The 20806-nt window shown below is 43.9% G+C and overlaps 1 protein-coding gene across 1 annotated transcript; it reads right to left on the reverse strand.

Moving 5' to 3' along the window:
• Positions 1–675: 675 nt before the first annotated feature.
• LOC115388335 (stereocilin) lies at positions 676–18634 on the reverse strand. The gene is made up of 30 exons (XM_030091426.1): positions 18534–18634; positions 18001–18167; positions 16773–17903; positions 16137–16161; positions 15475–16021; positions 14424–15311; positions 14254–14316; positions 14055–14180; positions 13669–13835; positions 13399–13585; positions 13152–13264; positions 11939–12071; positions 11652–11834; positions 11359–11397; positions 11100–11276; positions 10602–10751; positions 8460–8518; positions 8179–8302; positions 7980–8062; positions 7733–7868; positions 7035–7237; positions 5304–5394; positions 5037–5208; positions 4715–4884; positions 4246–4401; positions 4002–4144; positions 3613–3761; positions 3219–3316; positions 971–1118; positions 676–805 (listed from the first exon to the last, which is right to left on the reverse strand). Exons 2-30 carry the CDS (start codon positions 18098–18100, stop codon positions 717–719), a joined length of 5850 nt encoding a protein of 1949 aa, XP_029947286.1. The 5' UTR covers positions 18101–18167; positions 18534–18634; the 3' UTR covers positions 676–716.
• Positions 18635–20806: the final 2172 nt, after the last annotated feature.

Here is a 20806-nt window from a genome sequence, read left to right on the forward strand (position 1 = left end):
TCTCACAAATAGTGAGTGTATAAATCAATCAAGAGAAAAAACTCAATTTTTTAGGTATGATTCTTACATTGTTTTCTTTTAATAGATTTTCCTCAAAAAGTATTTAGATTGAATTCCATACTGTAAAAATATAAATGAAAGGAATACTGTCAAGAGACTTCACGCATCTAACTGGAGAAAGAGGCTGTTTAATTTGAAAGACTTTCCCAAATTAAACTGAAGGGCTGAAGGTCATGGGGTGTGCCGTATTAAGCGGCTGATGGAGCCAGCATATGGGTTTAATAAAATGGTCGAAGATTTCATTTGGATGTTATTAACTACTCCTTTGATCTTTACAACTTCAGTGTCTGTCCTTTTTGATAGAAACGATGAAATGTCACAAGTTTGTTTGTTCGGTGATATATCATGGACATTTTTGTGAAGCCGCCTTATCACATGAACTTTATTGCATTGCATGATTGTTTTGGGCACACACACACACACACACACACACACACACACACACACACACACACACACACACACATACAGGCACACACACAACCAAGCCGATAACTGCCATCAGAGAGAAAGTTTGCAGCAAAGCACAGTCAGGAGTTATGTTAATTAAAGGACCAACACAGCAAAGAGCAGAACAGTTCAAAATATTTATTTGAAGTACAAATACAACGATACCAAGGGAGGTCGAAGGGACAATTAAATGCTGTTCCAGCGTTTTAAATTGGTTGCCATAACGAGAGGCACAGAGCCAGCGAGCATAAAGTGAGCGTGCCTGTGTTCAGGGCTGCTGGAGCCCAATTCCTCCCTGTGGAAGCAGAAAGGGAACACAGAATGCATCATGGGCACAAAATACAAATCATATTCTCCACTTAGAAGAAACAATTACCATAAAAAAAAACAGCTTTAACAGACTTAAAGAGAGGGGGGGTTATTACAATAGGCTTTGTAATTTAAAATAAAAAAGACGCACCCCTCAGCTCCAGCAGGACGTCTCCCTCATATCGTGCTAGTCCTACAGCGTGTCTCTGTTCAGTGTCCAGCTCTGCCCACTGCTCCTCGGTGACAGCCCACGCCTGCTCCGCGCTGAGCCACGACAACTGAACCGCACTAAACACCACCTGTCAGGCACACACCAACACACAAATGATTTTCTGTTATTCAGCCAGGAATGCAGAATGAAATGGAACACTGCATTTTCTTTGGTTTTTCACATCTCTCCACCGTGTCCAGATGAAGCAGGGCACATTGGAAGAGCAGTCATTTACTCCCAAAAACTTTATTTACTCGTCGTTATTTTCACTTCTGTTATCCTGTGCATTGAAACATTTCAAGGTGTAGGGTGAGCATTCACTTGGCAGCCCCAAAAAGTTGGATAAACAAGCTTCATTATAATACTGCAACTGTTTCTACAGGTGGTAAAAAAAAAAAGTCCGAAACAAAAAAAATGCTTTAAGCAAAATATCAAAATGAGCACTAGATAAGTTGTGCTTTCACGTCTGGCGTCTTTGCTTGACTTTGAAAACTTCTGTTCCATTGCATTACAACATCCACGCCATACACAAGCAGAGACATCGACCTTTGTTTTGATCAGCAGCCTCCAGCACCTGCGCCACAGTCGGCACGTGGCAGCACACTCACGGGAACCTTGGCAACGGCCGTCTCAGTGTGCATATTGTTTAGAACCATTGACATTTTGGCAAATAAATACCAAAATCTGTGAGTGCAAATGAGATACACGTGCACGGATGTAATGGAGTCAAGTGAAAAATGAGCTCAGGCATTTTCAACATGATGGCATCTCATGAAGCAGACGCGAGAAGAGGAAAAGTATTGTTCAGCATGATACACTCCAAAATTACTAAAACACTAAAAATTAACCTTGAATTAAAAAAACGTTGTTTTGATTTTATTGAGTCTTCCAGCAAAGGACTTTGCTGTGGAGAATTTTTCATATTTTCTCTGTAAATACTGTATATGGATTTTCTGCAGGTGCTCCAGCTGATTCCCAGAGTCCATAATCATTCTTGATAAGTGGGTCTAAGCTTATGGTAGGTGTGAATATGGCCTGTCAAAAATACAGCTCTGCCTTTTGTCCAGTGTCAGCGATCACAGGCTGCGGACCCGACAGAGAATGGAGGAAGTTGTCATTCTCACAGCATCAGAATTCACTGCAATGTTGTTGGACTGCATTGAACACTGCGGTCAGAGTTTATAAAAGAGTTAGATAATGAATAGCATTGTATAAGTAACAAAAGACAGACCTGGAAGTTTTTCCAGGATGCTTTCTTTGTTATTATCATTTATCTTTATCAGAGTGATGGCCATAACACTCCATTTAGGTGATCATCACTGTGGCTTTCACAAAACTGAATAAACCCACTTTCTGCTATTATGTCTCCTTTAATATCCTAAAGTGGGATGGTCCTACACATGAGGGCTGTCCCAGGAAAGGAAGACCAGGAGTCACCTGCTCAGGATAACTTCGTCCCAGTCACCAGTCTCAGATATTGCAAATCAACAGCAGCCGATCAATTATTTCTCACATGATAGAAAAAGTTGCAATATTTACACAGAAGTTATTAGTTCCAACACAGAGATTGAAAATCTTTTTCAACTGTTTGAAATGAAGACTGCTGTCAATCTGCTGCACTTTTAATATTGCTGCAGGCATAAATAGACCTGTCATTTATTAGTATGTTATGAAACACCTGCATAATTAAAACCCCACACGTAGTTTAAACTTCTGAGGGGAACTCATTAAACTCTCCTGTTACTGCAGGTAACCAGTGATTCAGAGTTCATTCCTCAAAGGCAATTTTTTTTATCATTGTAACCATTTCTTGGGTTACTTTTAAGTTTTGTTTTGGCATTTTACTTTTATTTTATTTTCGTTGTGGCTTTAATGTTTCATTTTGACATTTTTTCAAGTTAAGGTGGCAAAAACACAACTGATGAAAATCTATCTATCATGATAAAAACACAAAGCAACTAAAGGTAGTAAGAACGCTAACTGTTGGTGGGACATTTCTTGACTTGCAATGGTTTGTGGAGGTGCTGCAATTACAATTTTCATTTTTTCCTGCTTCATACAGATGTGGATTTATGAGAGTGTGTTAAGGAGTCTATCAGCAACTACACAACATTTAGACTCAGTCTCAGTCATTACCAATAGATTGTCTGTGGAAGTAAGCAACTTAAGAATTACAGCAGAAACTCACGGCCATCTTTTTTGGCGCCATCAGGGCGAGAGCTGCGGGGATGATTCCCTCCACTTGTTCTTGCAGCAGAGCTGACAGTGCCATGTCCGGCAGGCCCGCTGCGCATACACGCGCGCACATGCACACACGCACACAAAACACACGCAAACATTGCCGTCAGATAATTAATGTTTCTTATTTCAAGTCATAGGGAGAGCTTTAAAAAAAAATAAACTTTTTCTCTTCACTCTCAAGGTTCACCCTTAGGGATGATTTTAATTGTACCTATCCATCCCAGAGCTGTCATATCATTTTCCCACAGTCTTCACTCTTTAAAAATCCATTTTAAGATCCAGAAAAAAAAAAAAAGGAAAAAAAATGTTTACACCTCTAGGGATATTTTGCACTACTGTACCTGCCATCGTCCCAATTTCAGTGAAAACTTCTGGTCCCCAAGCGCTGACTGGACCAAAGGCCTCCAGTCTAGACAAACAGCTTGTCAGCGCCTCCATCTGCTGTTCCGTGCACGGCAGGACCGTCTCCCGCAGGAACTGGACGGCCACGCTGCAGTTCAGGGAAAAACATTGAGGATTTTAGGGGGATGATTTCACCAGGTGAGTATTGCTAAATGTTCAGCAGACGTCGGATGGATGGCACCTGTTTCCCAAATTGCTTACAATGCGGTCATTTCATCATATAACCACAAATAAATAATATATTGGAGGGAAAATTTATAGACTGTTATGAGAGAGGTGTTGCAGCATATAGCAAATTGTGTCATTATAAACCAACGGTCTGACTGACCTGAGGTTGTAAGGACTCAGTCTTTTGATTTCTGAGGGATAAAAACCACAGATCAGGTGTCCAAATGTTGCCAGATGAACAGGCGACAACTGCTCTACTCTCAGTTTTTGTTTCCGCATCACACTTAAAATCGCCGCTCTCATCTGAAACGACAGACAGGACCATTTACCACACAGTGAAGAACCCAAAAGCGGCTCTGGCATTTGTTTCAATGGTGCGGTGAGCAAGTTTGTGTTTGAGTCACCCTCCTGTGGCTCCAGCCAGTCAGAGCGCCCAGATGTGCCAACACGCCAGGATCAGTCAGGTTGGCGTCCTGCAGCTCTCGCTCTCCCATTTCAGTGACCAGCGAGCCCAGAGCCAGCAGGCGGTCTGCTCCCAGCTCTCTGACTGGACTGAAGGACTGGAAGGAAGAAACAGAAAAGGGATGAATGAAACGGGATTTAATCTGCTTTAATCAAAATAACATTACAAGTCTAAAGGTGTTTAATCTGAAATGTATTATTTTGGAGTCTGAGACTCTGAGGTAAGCAGAATTACCCCAGAACAACTCAGACTGACGAGGTGAAACAGATTGTTCCTGGCTGACCGAAACAATGTCTGCATAAACAACGGCGGAGAACAAGCTGTATTTGTGTGGAAGGAAACATAATGTGCTAATTCCTCGAGGCTGGAACATTACAGAACACGGTGTTGTGTTGTGTAGTTCTGCTGACCGGCCTGAGTTTCACCCACAGCGACCGGCGCTGCTCAGAGATCAGAGAGGAGTCCTGACCGAACACCTCCACACACTGCTTCAGCTCCTCCTCCGACATCCGGCTGAGCTGCGTGGATGCCCACGCCGAAGGAAACGTCCCTCGAATGTCCGCACAGCTCGGAACTGGCACTGCTCGAAAAGAGCACAAGAGAAATCAATTATTTTTGTGCCCGACCCACAGACAATCATCCTCTGCACTGCGGTCATTTGACATCTGCTCAGCACTGAGCTATTGTCTGTTACAGAATGCATTTATAGGTGTTGGAATAAATTCACTGAACTCTTTGCCCTCCTGTGGCGTGCTTTGACGATCCCTCGAAGCAGACTCTGAGTCTGCTGTCTCTGGCGAAGCTGGTCCACACACCGAGCAACACACACTCCACCGACGAGGCTGTCCTCCCAGCGCCTTTGACCCACCAGGACCTGCTCCACGATGTCTTTATTCAACACCGCCTGAGCAGAGGAAACACACATTATTTATTAATGCCGGTCAGGGCATGTGTCAGAAAACCAGTGATTTGCATGGGTTGATGATTTTGCGTGCTCACCAGTGGGATGGAGTTAATCTGCTTTGTTGAAAGCACAAACACCAGTCTGCCCAAATGTTCAACATCCCCGACTTGCCATTTGGATGGTTCGCTGGTAAACAAGCACACACGACCTGTCATTATACCGTCGCTTTATCTAGTCCACGTCATACTACAACCACACTGCCGGAATTTTTCGTGCACAGAAGCTCTTCCACCATGCACTGCAGTGTGGAGGACATTCTGTTTTCAACACTCTTATGAGTCAGTACATTCATGTAGTGTGTGGATCCTCTGACGTTTCATCACGCTTTGGCTCCCGGGATGAAAGCGTCCATCTGCCTGTCATTTGGCCTCACGCTCTGGCTCAGATTGAAAAAGCCATCAGATGAATGGCTATTAGTTCTTCACGGTCCTCAGACAATAATTCCCGTTCCACCGCAGAGCCAACATTTGCCGATTTGAGGGAAATTATCTTAACAACTGTCTGATGGATCGCCATAGAATTTGAAACAGACATTCATGTCACTCTAAGGATCAACGATAACAATTACCTTATCGTCTGGTGCCGTCACTGGCCTGAAATCTTTTTTTTTTTTTTTTCAATATTTCAGTTCTTAATCAAGTGCATGCAAAATTGTTTAGATTTGCTTCAGCCTCAGCTGTGCTTTGTGTCGGTGAATTAGTCCTCAAAAAATCTTGGCACGTCATCTCATCAAAGCCATAAATTGTGCATGTATAATACTGAACACAGTAACTGCTGCATACTAAAGAGGCTTCTTAGCGGGGTGTTTAGAATTTAGCTCACAGCAAATCTTTGCAATAGACAGCCTCAGTGAGGACTTAATATGGCAAAAAATAAAAAATAAAATCTGAAATTGCATCCGAGATTAAACATTTGTAGGTACTATTTTAAGAGATTAAACATGTTCACACTGTCAGTGAGTGAAAATGCAGTGCACTGTGAGGGCCCAGATGGTGTTCTCAAAACATTATGTGGAGTGTGAAATGCTGAACACTTCAAGTATTCAGAGGCCAGTGTCTTGGCGAAGATGTAGAAGCGGAGGGAGCTGCAGCTGTTGTAGAAATAAACTGAAAATATGCAAATTGTGAAGGTTTTTTTTTTTTTTTAAATGTGCAATTATCAACGGTTTGATGAAACTGAACTAAAAATAAAAGCCTGTCGAACATTTTGGTGAGTGATGAAAAGGAATTACAGCAGCCTCAGACAGAGGAAATATATCCAGTATTGTAAATTTCGGTGGACTACTGCAAGTACAAATTGTGGGAGGCAGAACTTATTTTCTGGACAGTAAAGAGAAATTGAAACATTTCTTAGAACTCAAAAGGAATCAGTTCCCAGTCTTTCAAATAAATGTTCAATTTGCATCAAAAGACTAATAGAAACGCAAGAGAAATGAAAGACCTTCATGTTTAATGAAGAGTTAGTTCATCAGTCAGTCATTTATTAACATTTTGTTCTTCATTTGATCTTGTGAATGTGCCTCAACTCAGAGTTACTGAACCTTTTCATCTTATTTTAACACTGCACTAAAGGTATACACGTCATCCTTAATAAGCCTCATTCTCTTGTTTTTTGTCATAGATTGTGCTTTCCATCCTGCTGTATGCAAACACCCACAACATCAGAAAAAAAAAAAAAAAAAGAAGAAAATACTGAAATAAATCTGCTGTTCACATATTATTGATTTGGCTGTCAGAGCTTGGTCCCCTGCAGATGTGTTGCTTTACCCAAGAAGGTCTTTCTCCGTGAGCAGGGCACTAATATCTCTCAGAGCCTTTTTAGGAAGACAGAAACTTCTCATCTCCTCCAGACGCAGAGCGAGAGCCCCTCTGTCAACCAAAGCCAAACTGTCGCGGTCCAAGAAAGGCAGCAGAGGCCCCAGGGCGTCCAGAAGGGCGCCGTCAATCAGGCCTTCAGCCAGACGGGATCCCTGTGTAGAATCACACGCAGAGAGAGCCTGGATAACCAGGATTTCACGCCGATGCGGCGTCTCTTGTATGGAAGCTTCTGAGAGGATGAGGCGGGTTATCTCTCGGATCTCGCTCTCCTCCTGTCGGGCGCTCCGTGAGCTTGTATATTCCCATTTGAAAAGCCCGATCAAACAAACACTTCCTCTTTTACCCACATTGCAATGTCAGAACCATTGAAACACATGACTCACCACGGCTGACTCAAGCCCGGATTCAAGTCAACAAAAAAAACGGAACGCCTGAGCTCCAGTTTGCTTTCAGTCCTCATGGCGGTTGTTTATCGTTTTATTTACCCTGAGGTTAATGCAGGCTTTCTATTTTAATTTAATCATGTTTGTACATTCAGCAGCAGTTGGTTAAACACTTTTCCTCCGAGATTATCACACAGAGTCGCATCTTTCTCATTGAGCACAATATCGGGTAAATGCAGTAGGTAGTTAAAGCTCTGATTTTACCTGCTCGGCGACGGTCCTCTCAGCTAAATTAGTCTGTTTGTAATGTGGCAGTTTGAGGAAATCAGTGAAGTGAGTTTGAATGTGGTCTAGGACAGCTGTAAAGGAGGCATTAGAGAGGTTCTCTATCATCGTCACTCTGGAAAACACAACAGTAGAGATGGACATATTATTTTTGGATCAATTGCAAAACATCCTTTTTTTTCTTTTTTTTTTTTGGCTATTGTTTTTTAGTTAAATAGATATTTACGGCAAAGTTGCAGCAAACCCAGGACTCAAAGCAGTGATGTTGAGCGCAGGCTGCTTCCTCAGTTCTTCCACAATACATTTCCGCTGTTAACACAAGCAACAGGACATCACAACTTGTTAGCCGTGGAAACATATCAGCTTTTGTGACGGTATGAGAGACTGTGTGTGAGAGTTTCAGGGTTTTAAAGTGTCTTCCTCACCAGAGCAGGTCTTGTGCTTCCAGGCAGCTCGCTAACAAACTGAAGCATCTCTGAGAAATCTGTATCATTACTCCACAGCCTCAAAAAGTCACAAGTCATTCCACCAGCAATACGGCCCAGATCCCTACGGGCGAAACAGAGAGAATTATTTAGTTTATTGAAAGAATCCCTCACCTGTGAATGACTGCAATTGTACTTCTTTGTTTGGAGTTTTACAGGTAGAATTAGTTATTGATTAAAACCATGCATGTGAATGTTTTGGCTCAGTAAGTCAAACGTACCTCACTGATTGGCCGGTAATGTTTTTAAATTTGTGGACCCTGTTAAACAACAGCTGAGCCTGTCAAGAAAAAGAAAAAGCGTCAGCGTCAGCGCATTGAATCGACATTAAATGTAAAACAAAGAGAAAGCTGCCGTTGTGATGAAGGAACCAACGAGTATTTCATTTTCATTTCTCTGCAGGTCGATATGTCTGCCTTTTCAATAAAAGCTCTAGAGCCCTTCAGTCTCATCATTCAGAGACTTAATAGTGATTATTGTCCTGCTGGTGTCTCCAACAGCTCCCTTCAGAAACAACGGCACGTTTCAAAAGACGTTTCGGTGTTTCTTTAGTGGTTAAAATTTTATACAATCTATCTTCTGTATCCTTTTAACAGAACCACAATCACAGGGTGCTGGAGTGTAACTGAGTCAACGCAGACAAGAGTAAACCCTGGATATCTCCAGTCCATCACCTACACACACTCTCACACCTACACTTTTGAACAGGGATGGGTAACTTTGATTTGTCAGAGAGGAACAGACGTGTAATCGCTTGACAGGGTGAAATAATGACTAAAACTCATACTCAGTACATGTATATATGTATATCGGAATTATGGCAACTCAGTTGATGATACTTTTAATTTAATTTTGGACATATTACTCCAATTACAGATTCATATTTAAATGTAGTTAAACTTGCCCTCCTCTTCTCTGAACCCATATGAACAATAACGTATTAGTCGTTTGAAAATTGACTCCCACAGTGGAAGGGTATTTGGGCCTGCAGTTGCAAGTGTCCTCTGGAATTTAGCAAGCATTTGTTTTCACCATTCAGCCAACTTCTACACTCCTGTACCCAATTCAAGGGTGGAGGGGAAAGTTACAATAGGGGGAGGGTATGGTGCACCCTGACAGGTAGAGTCAGGAAGGCCTCCACTGAGCTGTGAAGCTTCAGGGGGGAAACAATCAGGGAGTCAGAGAGGTGTCTGGTCTCTCCTGTCAACTTTAGTTGTGATTGTTGGAGTTGTTGTTTACCTAACGTCAATAGTTGATAGCAGAAGCTGAAAAGAACACGCAGACACACGGAGAAAGTGCAAACTCCACTTAGAAAAACACAATTGGCCAGGAAATTAAAATCTGTCAACATATTGCTGCAAATGAACAACGCTCATAACCGCAACTCTCTGCTGTCTCTGAATCAAAGCAGTTCTAAATTAAATCAATCTTCTGCTCTAATGAAGGCACAAAGTTCACCTTTCATGCCCAGAAGAAATTCAGGTAAAATACAGTTTGTTTGGATTCCAGCTAATTTCTTGGCACAACCCTTAAACACAGAGCGGTACACTTTTTCACAGACGCTGCCCACACTTCCAGTGAACATGCTGGTGCTGGCATAATGAATATTCAGAGCTCACAGATGACCGATTTTCACTCATGTTCCATAACAGATTACATATTTTTCCTCAATAACGTCATCCAAAAAAGCATTCATGTTTATCTTTTCATTTGGAACACAGTGGGAGCTCTTGTTCTCTTCTCTTATGTAAACCAAAGCCATCCAACAATGGCTTTGGTTTACATAATGTCACAGAATTTACCAGGCAAATTAGCGTGGGGCCAGCAGCTCGGCGCGCTGCACTGAGGAAAATCTATGGAGCAGAATTGATTTCTGGGTAAAACTCAAAATTCACACTTGATACTGTCTCACCTTTTTTTCCCCTGATCGTTAAATCATTTAGCATGAATTAGCCGAGGTTTGCTGTCATGTAGCAGAATACTTCAGTGTCATTACTAAGTGAAAAGGGCAATCTTTATTGATTTGACTGAGGTCTGGTTAGGCTGAGAACAGGTGGTGAAAGCAAGCAAATACAGTCTTGGCTGTGACAAAATCCCTTTAAGGTAGCCATTATTAATTTATGCTACACTCCTCCACACTATTGTACTACATCCAAACTAATTAGGTTGATGGCAGCTGATGTGAATGGAGTATTAATATCCCGAAAGGTTCTGAAGCATATCCAATGAGCAGCAGATTAAAGGGAGCGAAAACCGAAGCTGGTAGCATTTTCTTCTTTAGAAAAAGCACTGGCACGCTATTGTTGTCATATCAATGCGACATGAAACAGCACACAAAGGTGTATTAAAGTAAAAAAGTGCACCTGCTGTGGAGACCAGTGTATGCGTCCGTACACGTCGATGTCCCTTAAAATGGTTTTGCCGTTCGCAGCCTGTATCAGTTTCCTCAGAGGGACAAATGGCAAAAGACAGTTTACCTGTTTAGAGATGTTCATCACGTCGCTCTGGAGAGCCTGTTAACAAGAGAAACAAAGCAATGAAATAATGTCAATGAATCGTCCAAGAGAGGAAAATGATAAAATCAATCACTCACAATCACACCTCGGAGCAATTTAGGGTCACCAATTAACCAAAAAGTAACTTAAACCACATGTAAGGGGGATTATTGGGGCAGGATGATGTTTTGATGGAGGTAAGCTGTGTTGTTCATGAGAGCTTGATTATCCGATGATGATCAAAATTTCTCCACTTCTACTGTACCATCTAAACATGTCCCTCAACCTGTGAGCCACATTATAATATTAAGATTATAAGATTAGAGAAGTGAGAAGTGATACAGAAAAGAAACAGAGCACCGTCACCTCCTGCATTGCATTGTATAGCATGGCTCTGTGGCCAGGCTTAAGCTCAGTTAGCAGCGTCCTCCAGCACCGGCAGTGTTCTGCTGCGCTGATCTCAGACCACTGGAGGTCTCTGAGCACAGTGGGGGACAGGCCCGAGTGTAACGGCTTCAGTCGGCACAGCGTGTCCATGGTGAGCTGGCAGGAGCAGAGAAACACGGAGGTGAGAGCTCGGCTGTTGGCTGCTCAGAACTGACATTACTCCAAAATGGCTACTTACATTGGTTTCCTTTGAAATCTTGGAGAGAATTTGAAAAGCCTGAGAAGAGTGTTCAGAACACGACAGGGAAAATGAAATGAAAGGAAATTCACCCCGAATCAAAAAGGAGCATATCGTACTGAGACTTTAGAGGTCGTGTTTAAAAATGCTTCCTAGATTCAAAAGGGCCGAGGGCTCCAAAATATAACGCTTTGGAGAAACGATACATATTCTGAACTACAACAATTTTATCCCGTTTTAATTGAATCAGATGAAACTGAAAAGACAAAGGAGAAAGCTTGATCCCTGCTTACCTGTGCTGAAGAGAACGAGTGCAGCCCCGGCTGGGACAGGACTTCAAGGAGTCGTTGAGTGGGGAGAGACAGCAGGAAGGACGATCCCAACTGGAGCAGCAGACCACCGAGGGCAGACAGCTCTGGAGGAGCCAGGCTGCTCACATTCAGCGTCTGAACTGCTGGAATCAGCCAAGATGACAGCTGTCCGTGAAACACAGTCACACACAGGCAGTCACAAACGCTGTGAAATAACACTGATGGAAGGGAAACTGTGATTCAGACGGTGGGAGTCTCAGGTTTATCACCCTGCCGCTGGCGCTGATGAGTCCTTTATCCAGGCACTGAGACAGCTGCTGCCAGAGGGCAGCGGACACAGCTTGGTCCTGGAGGTATGAGCCCAGGTCTGCTGGCTCCAGGTAGCATGCAAGGACTCCTAATCTGCAGAAGAAATTCTTCTTCAGCTCTCCGATCATTAAAAGTGAAATGAAAATTAAATATCCGAAACTTTTAATTAAAATATGTAATGGTGGTTAATCACAAATAATAAAACTCAAAGCAATAAGAATAACTTCTATAGCTTCAGGATGTCTCCCTCCACACACGCGCATACACACACACACACACACACACACACACACACACACACACACACACACACACACACACCTACCTTTCGGGGAGCTTTATGTTCTGACCTTTATCAATTGCTTTAACCTCATTCTCATTCTCACAGCAGTCTTGAACTCAGTGATTCTGAGGAGTGTTCTCTACGGTGAGAGTCACTGAACACAGGGCAGCTCTGTACCAGAGAAGGTTTACAGCTTGAGACACGCCACACGTTGCGCACTCAGTCATGTCTTGCTTGTTTCATAATTTTTGAATCACTGCGGCTTGCTTGTGTTGTAAACATCCCGACTATCCTGGCTCATACCCTAAGTCTGACCAATAACACCAATAGACCTTCTTACCTGTGAACCTTGTTTTCGATCTAATGCTTTACAAAAATGAGACTCTAAACTAAACTCTGGAATTTACCATTTGTCTTTTCTTAGTTTCAGGCATTTGGTGGCTTTTGCTGTGCTACTTACTCTGTGATGTTTTTAATTTTTTTTTCACAAAGTCTGGCATCATGCTTGATTCATTTAACATTTTTTCAAGCTTATTTCAAATGTTATTGATTTTTTTTTCTTTAACTGTGTTACCTTTGCGATGAACTCTGCTCTAATGATGCATCAATCAGTGCAGTGCAGCTTTTCCCTCAATTTATTTCTTTTATCTCTTTACTCTAAAACATTTTTTTAAGAACTGAATCATGCTGGTAAAGGACGCTCTCAGAAATCCAATTTCTCCTGCTCCTGCAGAGCTAAGAAAAAAAAAAAAAAAAAAAAAAAAAAAAAAGTCTAGTTCCTGCAGGAAAAATTGCATCAGTTCACAACTGATGGAACATTCAGGACTTGTCAGTAACTATGAACACATACAAGCATGAATATATGCAGTATAAACACAAAATATCTCCACCTCAGGACGTCATCACTGGTAAGATTCTTCTTACTGAAGAGGGTCCGGAGCACATGGCGTCCCCTCACACCATCCAGGCTGCCATTGCCCAGCAACTCCACCACAGGGGTAAGCTAAAGGTGACAGCAAATTACCTTAAATGTACGACCAGCTCTAAAAAAAAAAATCACATTCACGTGTATTTTGTTGAGGTTCTTGAGAATCTGTCACAAAATTTAAGTTTTAAATTTGTGAAATGCGCACTGACCTGCTGTGCTGTCAGTCGCTGAAAGTGACTGACTGGTAGATACGGCAAGAGAGGGAGGATGGAGGTGAGGAAGTATGACGGCCATGTTGAAACATCACCCACCACACTGGACTGGAGGAGCCTCTGTACAAAGGCTTTTTTCTGCAGCGACTTCATCCCTGAACTGTGGTCACGAATGGCCATCAAGCTAGACGCCAAAATAGAAGCAGTCAGTGTGTGAAGACTGAGAAATGTAAAATGTGTTTATTTTTGGGACAGTGACAAACTCACACACTGTCGTTGACAATCAGAGAGGTTGGGAAATTCATAATGTCAGAGACAGACATGAAGGGGATGAACTGAGAAAGGTCCACAAAGAGCTCCGGTGTCACTCGCGGGAACTTATGGATGAAAGCAGCAGTCATTGTTTCCATGGCCTGCAGCTCTTTTTGTGAAGCCTGCCAGTGAAAAGAGAGAGATGTGCGTTCAATATTGTCCCGTTAACTATGCATAGGCTGTGACAGCCTTTCAAATAAAGTGACTACAGCACAAAACATTGCAGTAAATAGCCTCATACCTGAACTGCTTTAATGAATAAGATCAATAAGAGTTCGTTTACTTTTATCTACAAACCATCTCCATAGTTTGGTACGTCTCTGTGCCTCTGCAAAACAAACCTGGCTGGTTTCGACTTGAAGCTGGTCCCAGCTCTGATGCATGTGAGACAGAAATCTTTTCACTGCATCTTTTTCAGCAGACATCACCAGGGTACGAATACTGTCTCGTGGCATCTGGAGGTACTCCTGAAGAGATAAAGCGATTCACGGTGAGTCGGTCCGCAGCGAAAAGTCAAACGTGAATATGACTGCACAGTACCTGCAGCAATACCCTGAGAGCAGAGGAATTATCATCCCGCTGGATGAGGTCCCACAGGACGGGCTGATACAATAAAAGAAACAGGTAATTCATTCTATATGTGCGCGGGTGTGTGTGTGTGTGTGTGTGTGTGTGTGTGTGTGTGTGTGTGTGTGTGTGCTGAATCTTACACTGAAGCAGCTCAGCAGGTCCTCTTTTAAAGTGGCGTTCTGCTCTCTGCGCAGAAAGACTCCCACTGTGTGAAGGACACTTGTGGAGGCTTCCGGCTGCAGCGCAGCCCAGGACGTGTTGTCCAGCAGGCTGGAGAGCAGGATGGCCTGTCCCAGGCCTTGTCTTGCCTCTCTTTCGCCCTCATCCAGCCCTGAAGAAAGGCCCACCATGAAGTCCAACACCCGCAACACGTACCCCAGCGCCACCAAATAATGTTCACGCTCCCCTCCTTCAACTTCACACACACTCATCTTGTGCAGAACTTCTACCAGCATTGGCGCCGGATCCACACACAACTGCGATGTGTCAAACTCATACGGCGCAGGGAGCATGTCAAAGAACCTCTGCAGGAAGCACTTTCGAGCCTCCTGCTCTGCCTGCAGGTCACCACAGGCATCAGCAAACTGAGGCTTTATTCTTAACAGGTGACGGTAGAGCGTGGCGTTCAGACATATGTACTCCCTGAATCCATGTGTCTGTCGGCAGAGCTCCAGCAGGGTTGAGTTGGTGAATTGATCAACAGTCCACTCCCTGAAGTGACAATTCTCGACTGCGTCGTTGTCGTAGGAGGCGTTGTGCATCTTAGAGCAGTATGCTGCAGCCCAGCTGCCCTCCGGCAAGGACTGCTGGGAGTCAGGGGAGTCTCTTCCACACAGAGATGAGATCAAGACTGAGTTGTTGGGTAGGAAGCAGTGTCTGAATGCTTGGGCACTGAGTGACCTGCTGCCCAACTGAGCCAGACAGTTCTCACTGAGTCCTGGACTCAGTATCAGCTCACTGGAGAGCTGCACACACAGGTCATCTATACTTGTGTGGTTAGGAAAGTGATAATCCTTTGTAACCGAAGCCTGCGAAAAGTAAAATATCAATCAGTCGACATTGCAGCAACTGGAATTTAGAGTAACACAAACCACACACTTCATCAGTATGTATACAGTACACGGTAATTCTTCGGAATCTTATGTCAGATTCCTGGAAAACAATAAAGTGCTCACTCATGTGATCTGTTACCTGATGTGCTCTCTCCAGCCAGAAAGATGAGTTGGCACACACTGTGTTATTGAATTCATGGGCAAAAAACTCACTGCAGACATGGACCCAAAGAAAGTCCTCTTCAGCGGCGGACAGGTACCAAGCTGCATCGGAGCATGTAGCGTGAAGGTCGAGCCCCATCTGAGCTACAGCAGGATTGCTTGTCCCATTCTCACTTTCAAATAGCTTACAGTAGAGAAAAACGGTGAAGTTGGAGACACCTGTCAAGCCTGGAATGGAATCATTACACGCTGCTTCCAAAATTTCTGTTGAAAAGAACTCCATCTCTTTCTCCAGGTTGATGGTTTCTCCTGATGCTTGCGATCGCCCAAAATGGAAGCGCCGAGGCACAGTGGAGGGTGGTTCCAGAACATGCTTTTTTGTGGGCATTCTTTGTGAAGAGGGGGCTGATCTTAGCTCATCTCCTTTACTGAAGGGGCAGAACAGGGATGGGAGGGAGCTTGGGAGGCCCTGAGAGTTAATGCCCATAGCCTGAGTGTTCCACATCACGTTATGCCTTATCCCCCTGGAGGTGCACAAACCAAACAAGGGTTGAAATGTTAATATATTGAGCAGCATTTCACTGTCAAATAAATAAACTGCAATCACATAAAGTCAGACACATCTACCAGATAGCTTACCAAAGGATCAGCTGTCTTAAATCACCTTCAAAAGACCAGAAAGAAGCAAATATTAACTGATTGAAAATCAAAGTAAATGAGTGGTGCAATACGTGGCCGGAAGCTGCTGCAGTACGCAACCGAGGCTGATGTAATAGCGCAGCTCAGCTAACAATGCCCAAGATATAATGTTACTGACTGCATTGAGGGGATAAAGAGATTAGCTGAGCTAACAACAGAAGCTTTCACCGGCCGGGATGATTATAAAGATTTTAAAGCAGTGTCAGTCACTGTCATGTTTTGCGCTGCATGTGCCAGGTGAATCCAAGGCCATGCTAATACGCCTCTTAATGAGAGTTTCCGGATGAATGACACTGAATACAATCAAAGCAAGATTCTGTCTTGATCAAAAATATATTTCAATAAACATTTCTATTCAATGCTCGTCTCATAATAGTTCTCTAATGACGAGTACTTCGTGAACTATGTCTGCGGTGTGCTTGTCTTTATTCAGCTGAAAGCATGAATCTAACTGGATCATTTCTGGCTGAAACCTGTCTATGATCTTTGGGAAGGTGCTTAACACAATCTATAATTGAATACAGATGAGCTGCTGCCTCCTTTATAATGAGACCATGTCCACTGTACGTTACTCACCAATGGAGCATCTGCCCTGAGCGTTGGGCTGAGGCACATCCACCAAACTGCTCACGTCATCCAGCAGCGCCATGGTAACCCGCGACACTTTCTTCCTCAGGTTACCGTAGACAGAGTTCCCCACCCTGTGCAGAAAGCCTGTGCGCAGGCCGTCCAAACCCTGCACCAGAGCGAGGTTCTTCTGTGCCAGGTGGGCCCCTCGCTCTCCTCCTGAACGTGATAAAGCCTGCAGCAGAAAGCTCTGCATGGAGTCTGGGTCGTCCTCTGCAGCCGTGAGGCCTTCAGTCGATGCGTTTCCAGACAAACCGTCCTGCTTCACAGCCTCAGGAGGCAAGCTGAAGGGCTTCAAGCGTCCCAGTGGGCCGGAGCCTTTACTGTGGTCAGCCGCTTCGCCTGCTGGGTGCAAGCTGACCACAGGCTTCCAGTTGCGTGTTTCAAGGAACTGCAACAGCTGCTGAAGCCAGCTGACACTGAACGTGCAGTCATTGCGGCCTTTCAGCGCACAGATGAAGCCTTGTAGGCCGGCACTGGCCTGTCCATACGTCCCGCTGACCAGAGCCTGAAGTGCAGCCTCCAGCACGGCACTGACGGTCCTCCAGTTCTGTGATAAGAAACTGAGAAGCGGCTTGTGAGGCTGCCGCTCTGATATAGTAATAAGACTTTGCAGGAGGCCCAGCAACCAGTCCCAGTGTGGGCTTCCCCTCAGGGACAGAAACCAGTCCTGCACCCTGACACTGGGTCGGGGCGGCACACGGCCGTTCCACTGGTTCAGGGCAGCGTTCCCTTCAGACTGGAGGAAGAAGTGCAGCACCTTCTCCCACAGCTGCTCCTCGTCTGGATCCGCCGGCGCCTCCTCCAGCTCGGCGCCCATCTCCTGAAGGTACAGAGAGATGTTGTAGAGGAAGCCGGAGAGACGGTGTCTGTCAAACGGTTTGTTTAATGAAGCTAGGTTCTTGCTGGGAAACAGCCCAAGACTTTTTAAGCTCCCCATAAAATTCCTCATCCATGTGGGCACCGATTGGTCCTTGTTTGTACCGGAGGGAGCTCGCTGTGAATTAAAACCACCTCCCTTACTCCATTTTGATATGATCTCCTTCAAAATGACATCTCTCTGGTCTTCCTTACCACCGCCTGAAACAGTTCCAGGAGAGACAGTCTGAGTCAGCCCTTTGTGACAAACATCCAACAATAAACCAACGGATACTGATTGTTTTGGTTCAGCACTCACCTGTCTTCTCAGGGGCTCCTTGTCCCAACAGAATTGCACAAACTATTAAGCTTGCAAATTTAAGAGTCGCAATCCCTGACCCTATCTGTGCCATCTTCATTTCATGTCAGCATGCAGAATGCAGAGTGACACTCCAGTGTCACATCGTTCTCTCTGATCTCCTTTTCCTGTTGATTTCACAAAACAGTCTTTGAGAGGCAACAGTTTTTTTTTTCTTCCTCCTTTTCAGTGATGTGGCGAACTCTTGGAGTAAAGTATCTCAGTGGAGAGAGGATAATTAAACCTTAATGACTTTCTACCACATCAGCTTACCACTCTCACTGCGTGGTTACTAAAACGAGTATCAGTAATGTGATTAAGTTTTACAAACTCTGACACTAAAGTCTTAAAGGCAGTCTTTGTTTTAATTTAAAACAATATGCATTGAATTTGAGTAATATTTACTGATCGTTTGAGCGATCATGTTTAGCAGGGGAAGGATCCGTTTCATTTGAAACAACTGCATTCAAGAAAAAGAGTAGAAATGAACTCACCCAATGTCACGGTCCAGTCATGTTTGTAGACGTCCTCTTAAGTGGCTTTCAGCATCTCCATAACCTTAAAGTCGTAAAGACACTCCACACGGACCTGTTTCTTAGTGCGACTCTATTTCACCATCACTCGGACTTTCTCTACCTTACACTCTCCTTCTGGACCCCTCCCACTCCTGTCCTCTCTTGCTCCCAGTTTTTTTTTTTTTTTTTTCATTTAACTGTTTGGGCCATTTGCTTTTGTGTCTCAAGGGTTTAGGCTGATATTTAGCTGCATATTTCAAGCTCTATCTTTAGGTTGGTTAACTTCTTCTCACCTTAATTGTGTAGAAAATAAATGATGCAGGCATGGGCGAATATGGTCCCCTAGAAACGGCACAAGTGAGCCTCGTGAGAGTCGTGAATATCATTGCTTGTGTTTCGACACATTTCAGGAAGGTCACAGCTCTCAACACAGTCCTTAAGCATGGTGAAAATCTGTACTGTCCTAATCACACCCAGGATATCTATCTATATCTCCCACTGACTGCCTCGCTATTGAGCAGGGCCTCATCTTGTGACAGGGGGTTTGTTGGGGGTGTAGTCTCACTGACGGAGCCAAGCCGGCAGGACTGTGCAGGCTGTCACTGTTTAGACACGTTTATCCCTCGGTCAGGCAGACTTACAATTGAGTCCTGTGCAGGGGCAGAGGACCGGGCTCCCCAGAGCCAGACCACTGTCTGCAGGCCCTGAAACCCTAGAGGTCCAAGTGAAAGGACCATCCCCTCCCTCCACTTGCTTCAGCTGTATGATACTGTGACCGGCACAGGGACAATAACTTCCTCCTGTATTATTGATGCCACAGGGAACAGCGATCACTCAGTGCAGCGGGGCTCGATTCACCACGGGAATAGTCAATGAGAAACTGGATCTGCCCCATATGTTCCTTCTCTCTCTCTCTCTCTCTCTCTCTCTCTCTCTCTCTCTCTCTCTCTCTCTCTCTCTCTCTCTCTCTCTCTCTCTCTCTGCTGGAAACTCACTTGTGGCAGTGGGGAAATCAGCTGGTGAAACTACATGTTGTGATTGGAAAACTTGGTTTGAGTCCAACTTTTAGCCCAATTTCCAGTTGCAAAAAGAAAGGCGCAGACATTAATCTCCCGGCTTAATTTTTTTTTTCACTGATAAATGTTGAGTGTACTTATCCTGCTTGAGCAAGTGTGTGTGAGTGCATTGCTGCAGAAAATTGAGGTTTCTGTTTGTTATTGCTCACAATGAGACCAAGGCTAAAGAGACCTTTAAACAAAGTTTCTTTCAAATGAGTTAGAGAAACACTTTCGGCTCAAATTAAAAAGAAGTTTTAAAATTCCTGTAATTTTCATCAATCTTTCACCAAATTTTCTAAACCACTTAGAAGCAAGGTAATATCATTCCATCTGTCTTCTAGAGGCTATCAGTAGATCCAAATGAGGGTCGAAGGGCGGCTGGCGTTAATCCCAGCTGACTACAGGCTCAGGTTCAACTCAAAATGTTGCCAGTTAAAATGTCCACTGTGAAAAATGCACGGCACCATGAAGAATGAGAATACAGTCGAAAGAAGTGTCAGGAGGGAAAGAGAATAAGAGAGAGGGAGAGCTAATAATCCAGCACAAGAAAAACAAACCAAGCTTGGAAAGAGAGAAAAAGAAGCACAGTAGATGTGGAGGCTGCCGCTGCGAGCCTCATTTAAAGAGCGCCGTGTGGCCCTGTTAGCTACAAAAAACAACTCTGTAAAGCTCAGAGTTTGTAGCTTTCAGTTAATAAAACAACAATAACGCTCTGCCTGTTGTTTCTTCATTGAAGAACATTAATAAGGCACATGCATATTTTAATTGAATGTTTCATTGTATCTTATGAATAATGAACAGCAGAAAGCCCATAAAAGCCGCGACGCTATCTGCAGTAGCCCCCCTGTAGTCACCTCGTACAACGCGAAGCAAAGCACTTTCAAGCTTTATGATTCATCTGAAGAGCTTACATTTGAGGCTTCTTTCATACATGATCACAGGTTCGGTGGCTGGTTTCACACAGTGCTGTGGTGGCTAGAAGCCTCATTTCAAAGTGAAAATATTCTGGGTGTAAATCTTGCTTAAGGGGCTTTTTTTAATATATGTGCATGTCTGGATATCATCCTGTATGCATTTCCTCAAATAGCCCAAAAACATGTGCTTGAAGTTAATTATTTGTCACTGAATTGAGCAACAATGTTGGATGAATCAGTGTAGAAGATGGATTATTGATTGCTTGCAACAGCTCAAAGT

This window comes from Salarias fasciatus, chromosome 1, assembly GCF_902148845.1.
Source record: "Salarias fasciatus chromosome 1, fSalaFa1.1, whole genome shotgun sequence".
NCBI lineage: Eukaryota > Metazoa > Chordata > Actinopteri > Blenniiformes > Blenniidae > Salarias > Salarias fasciatus.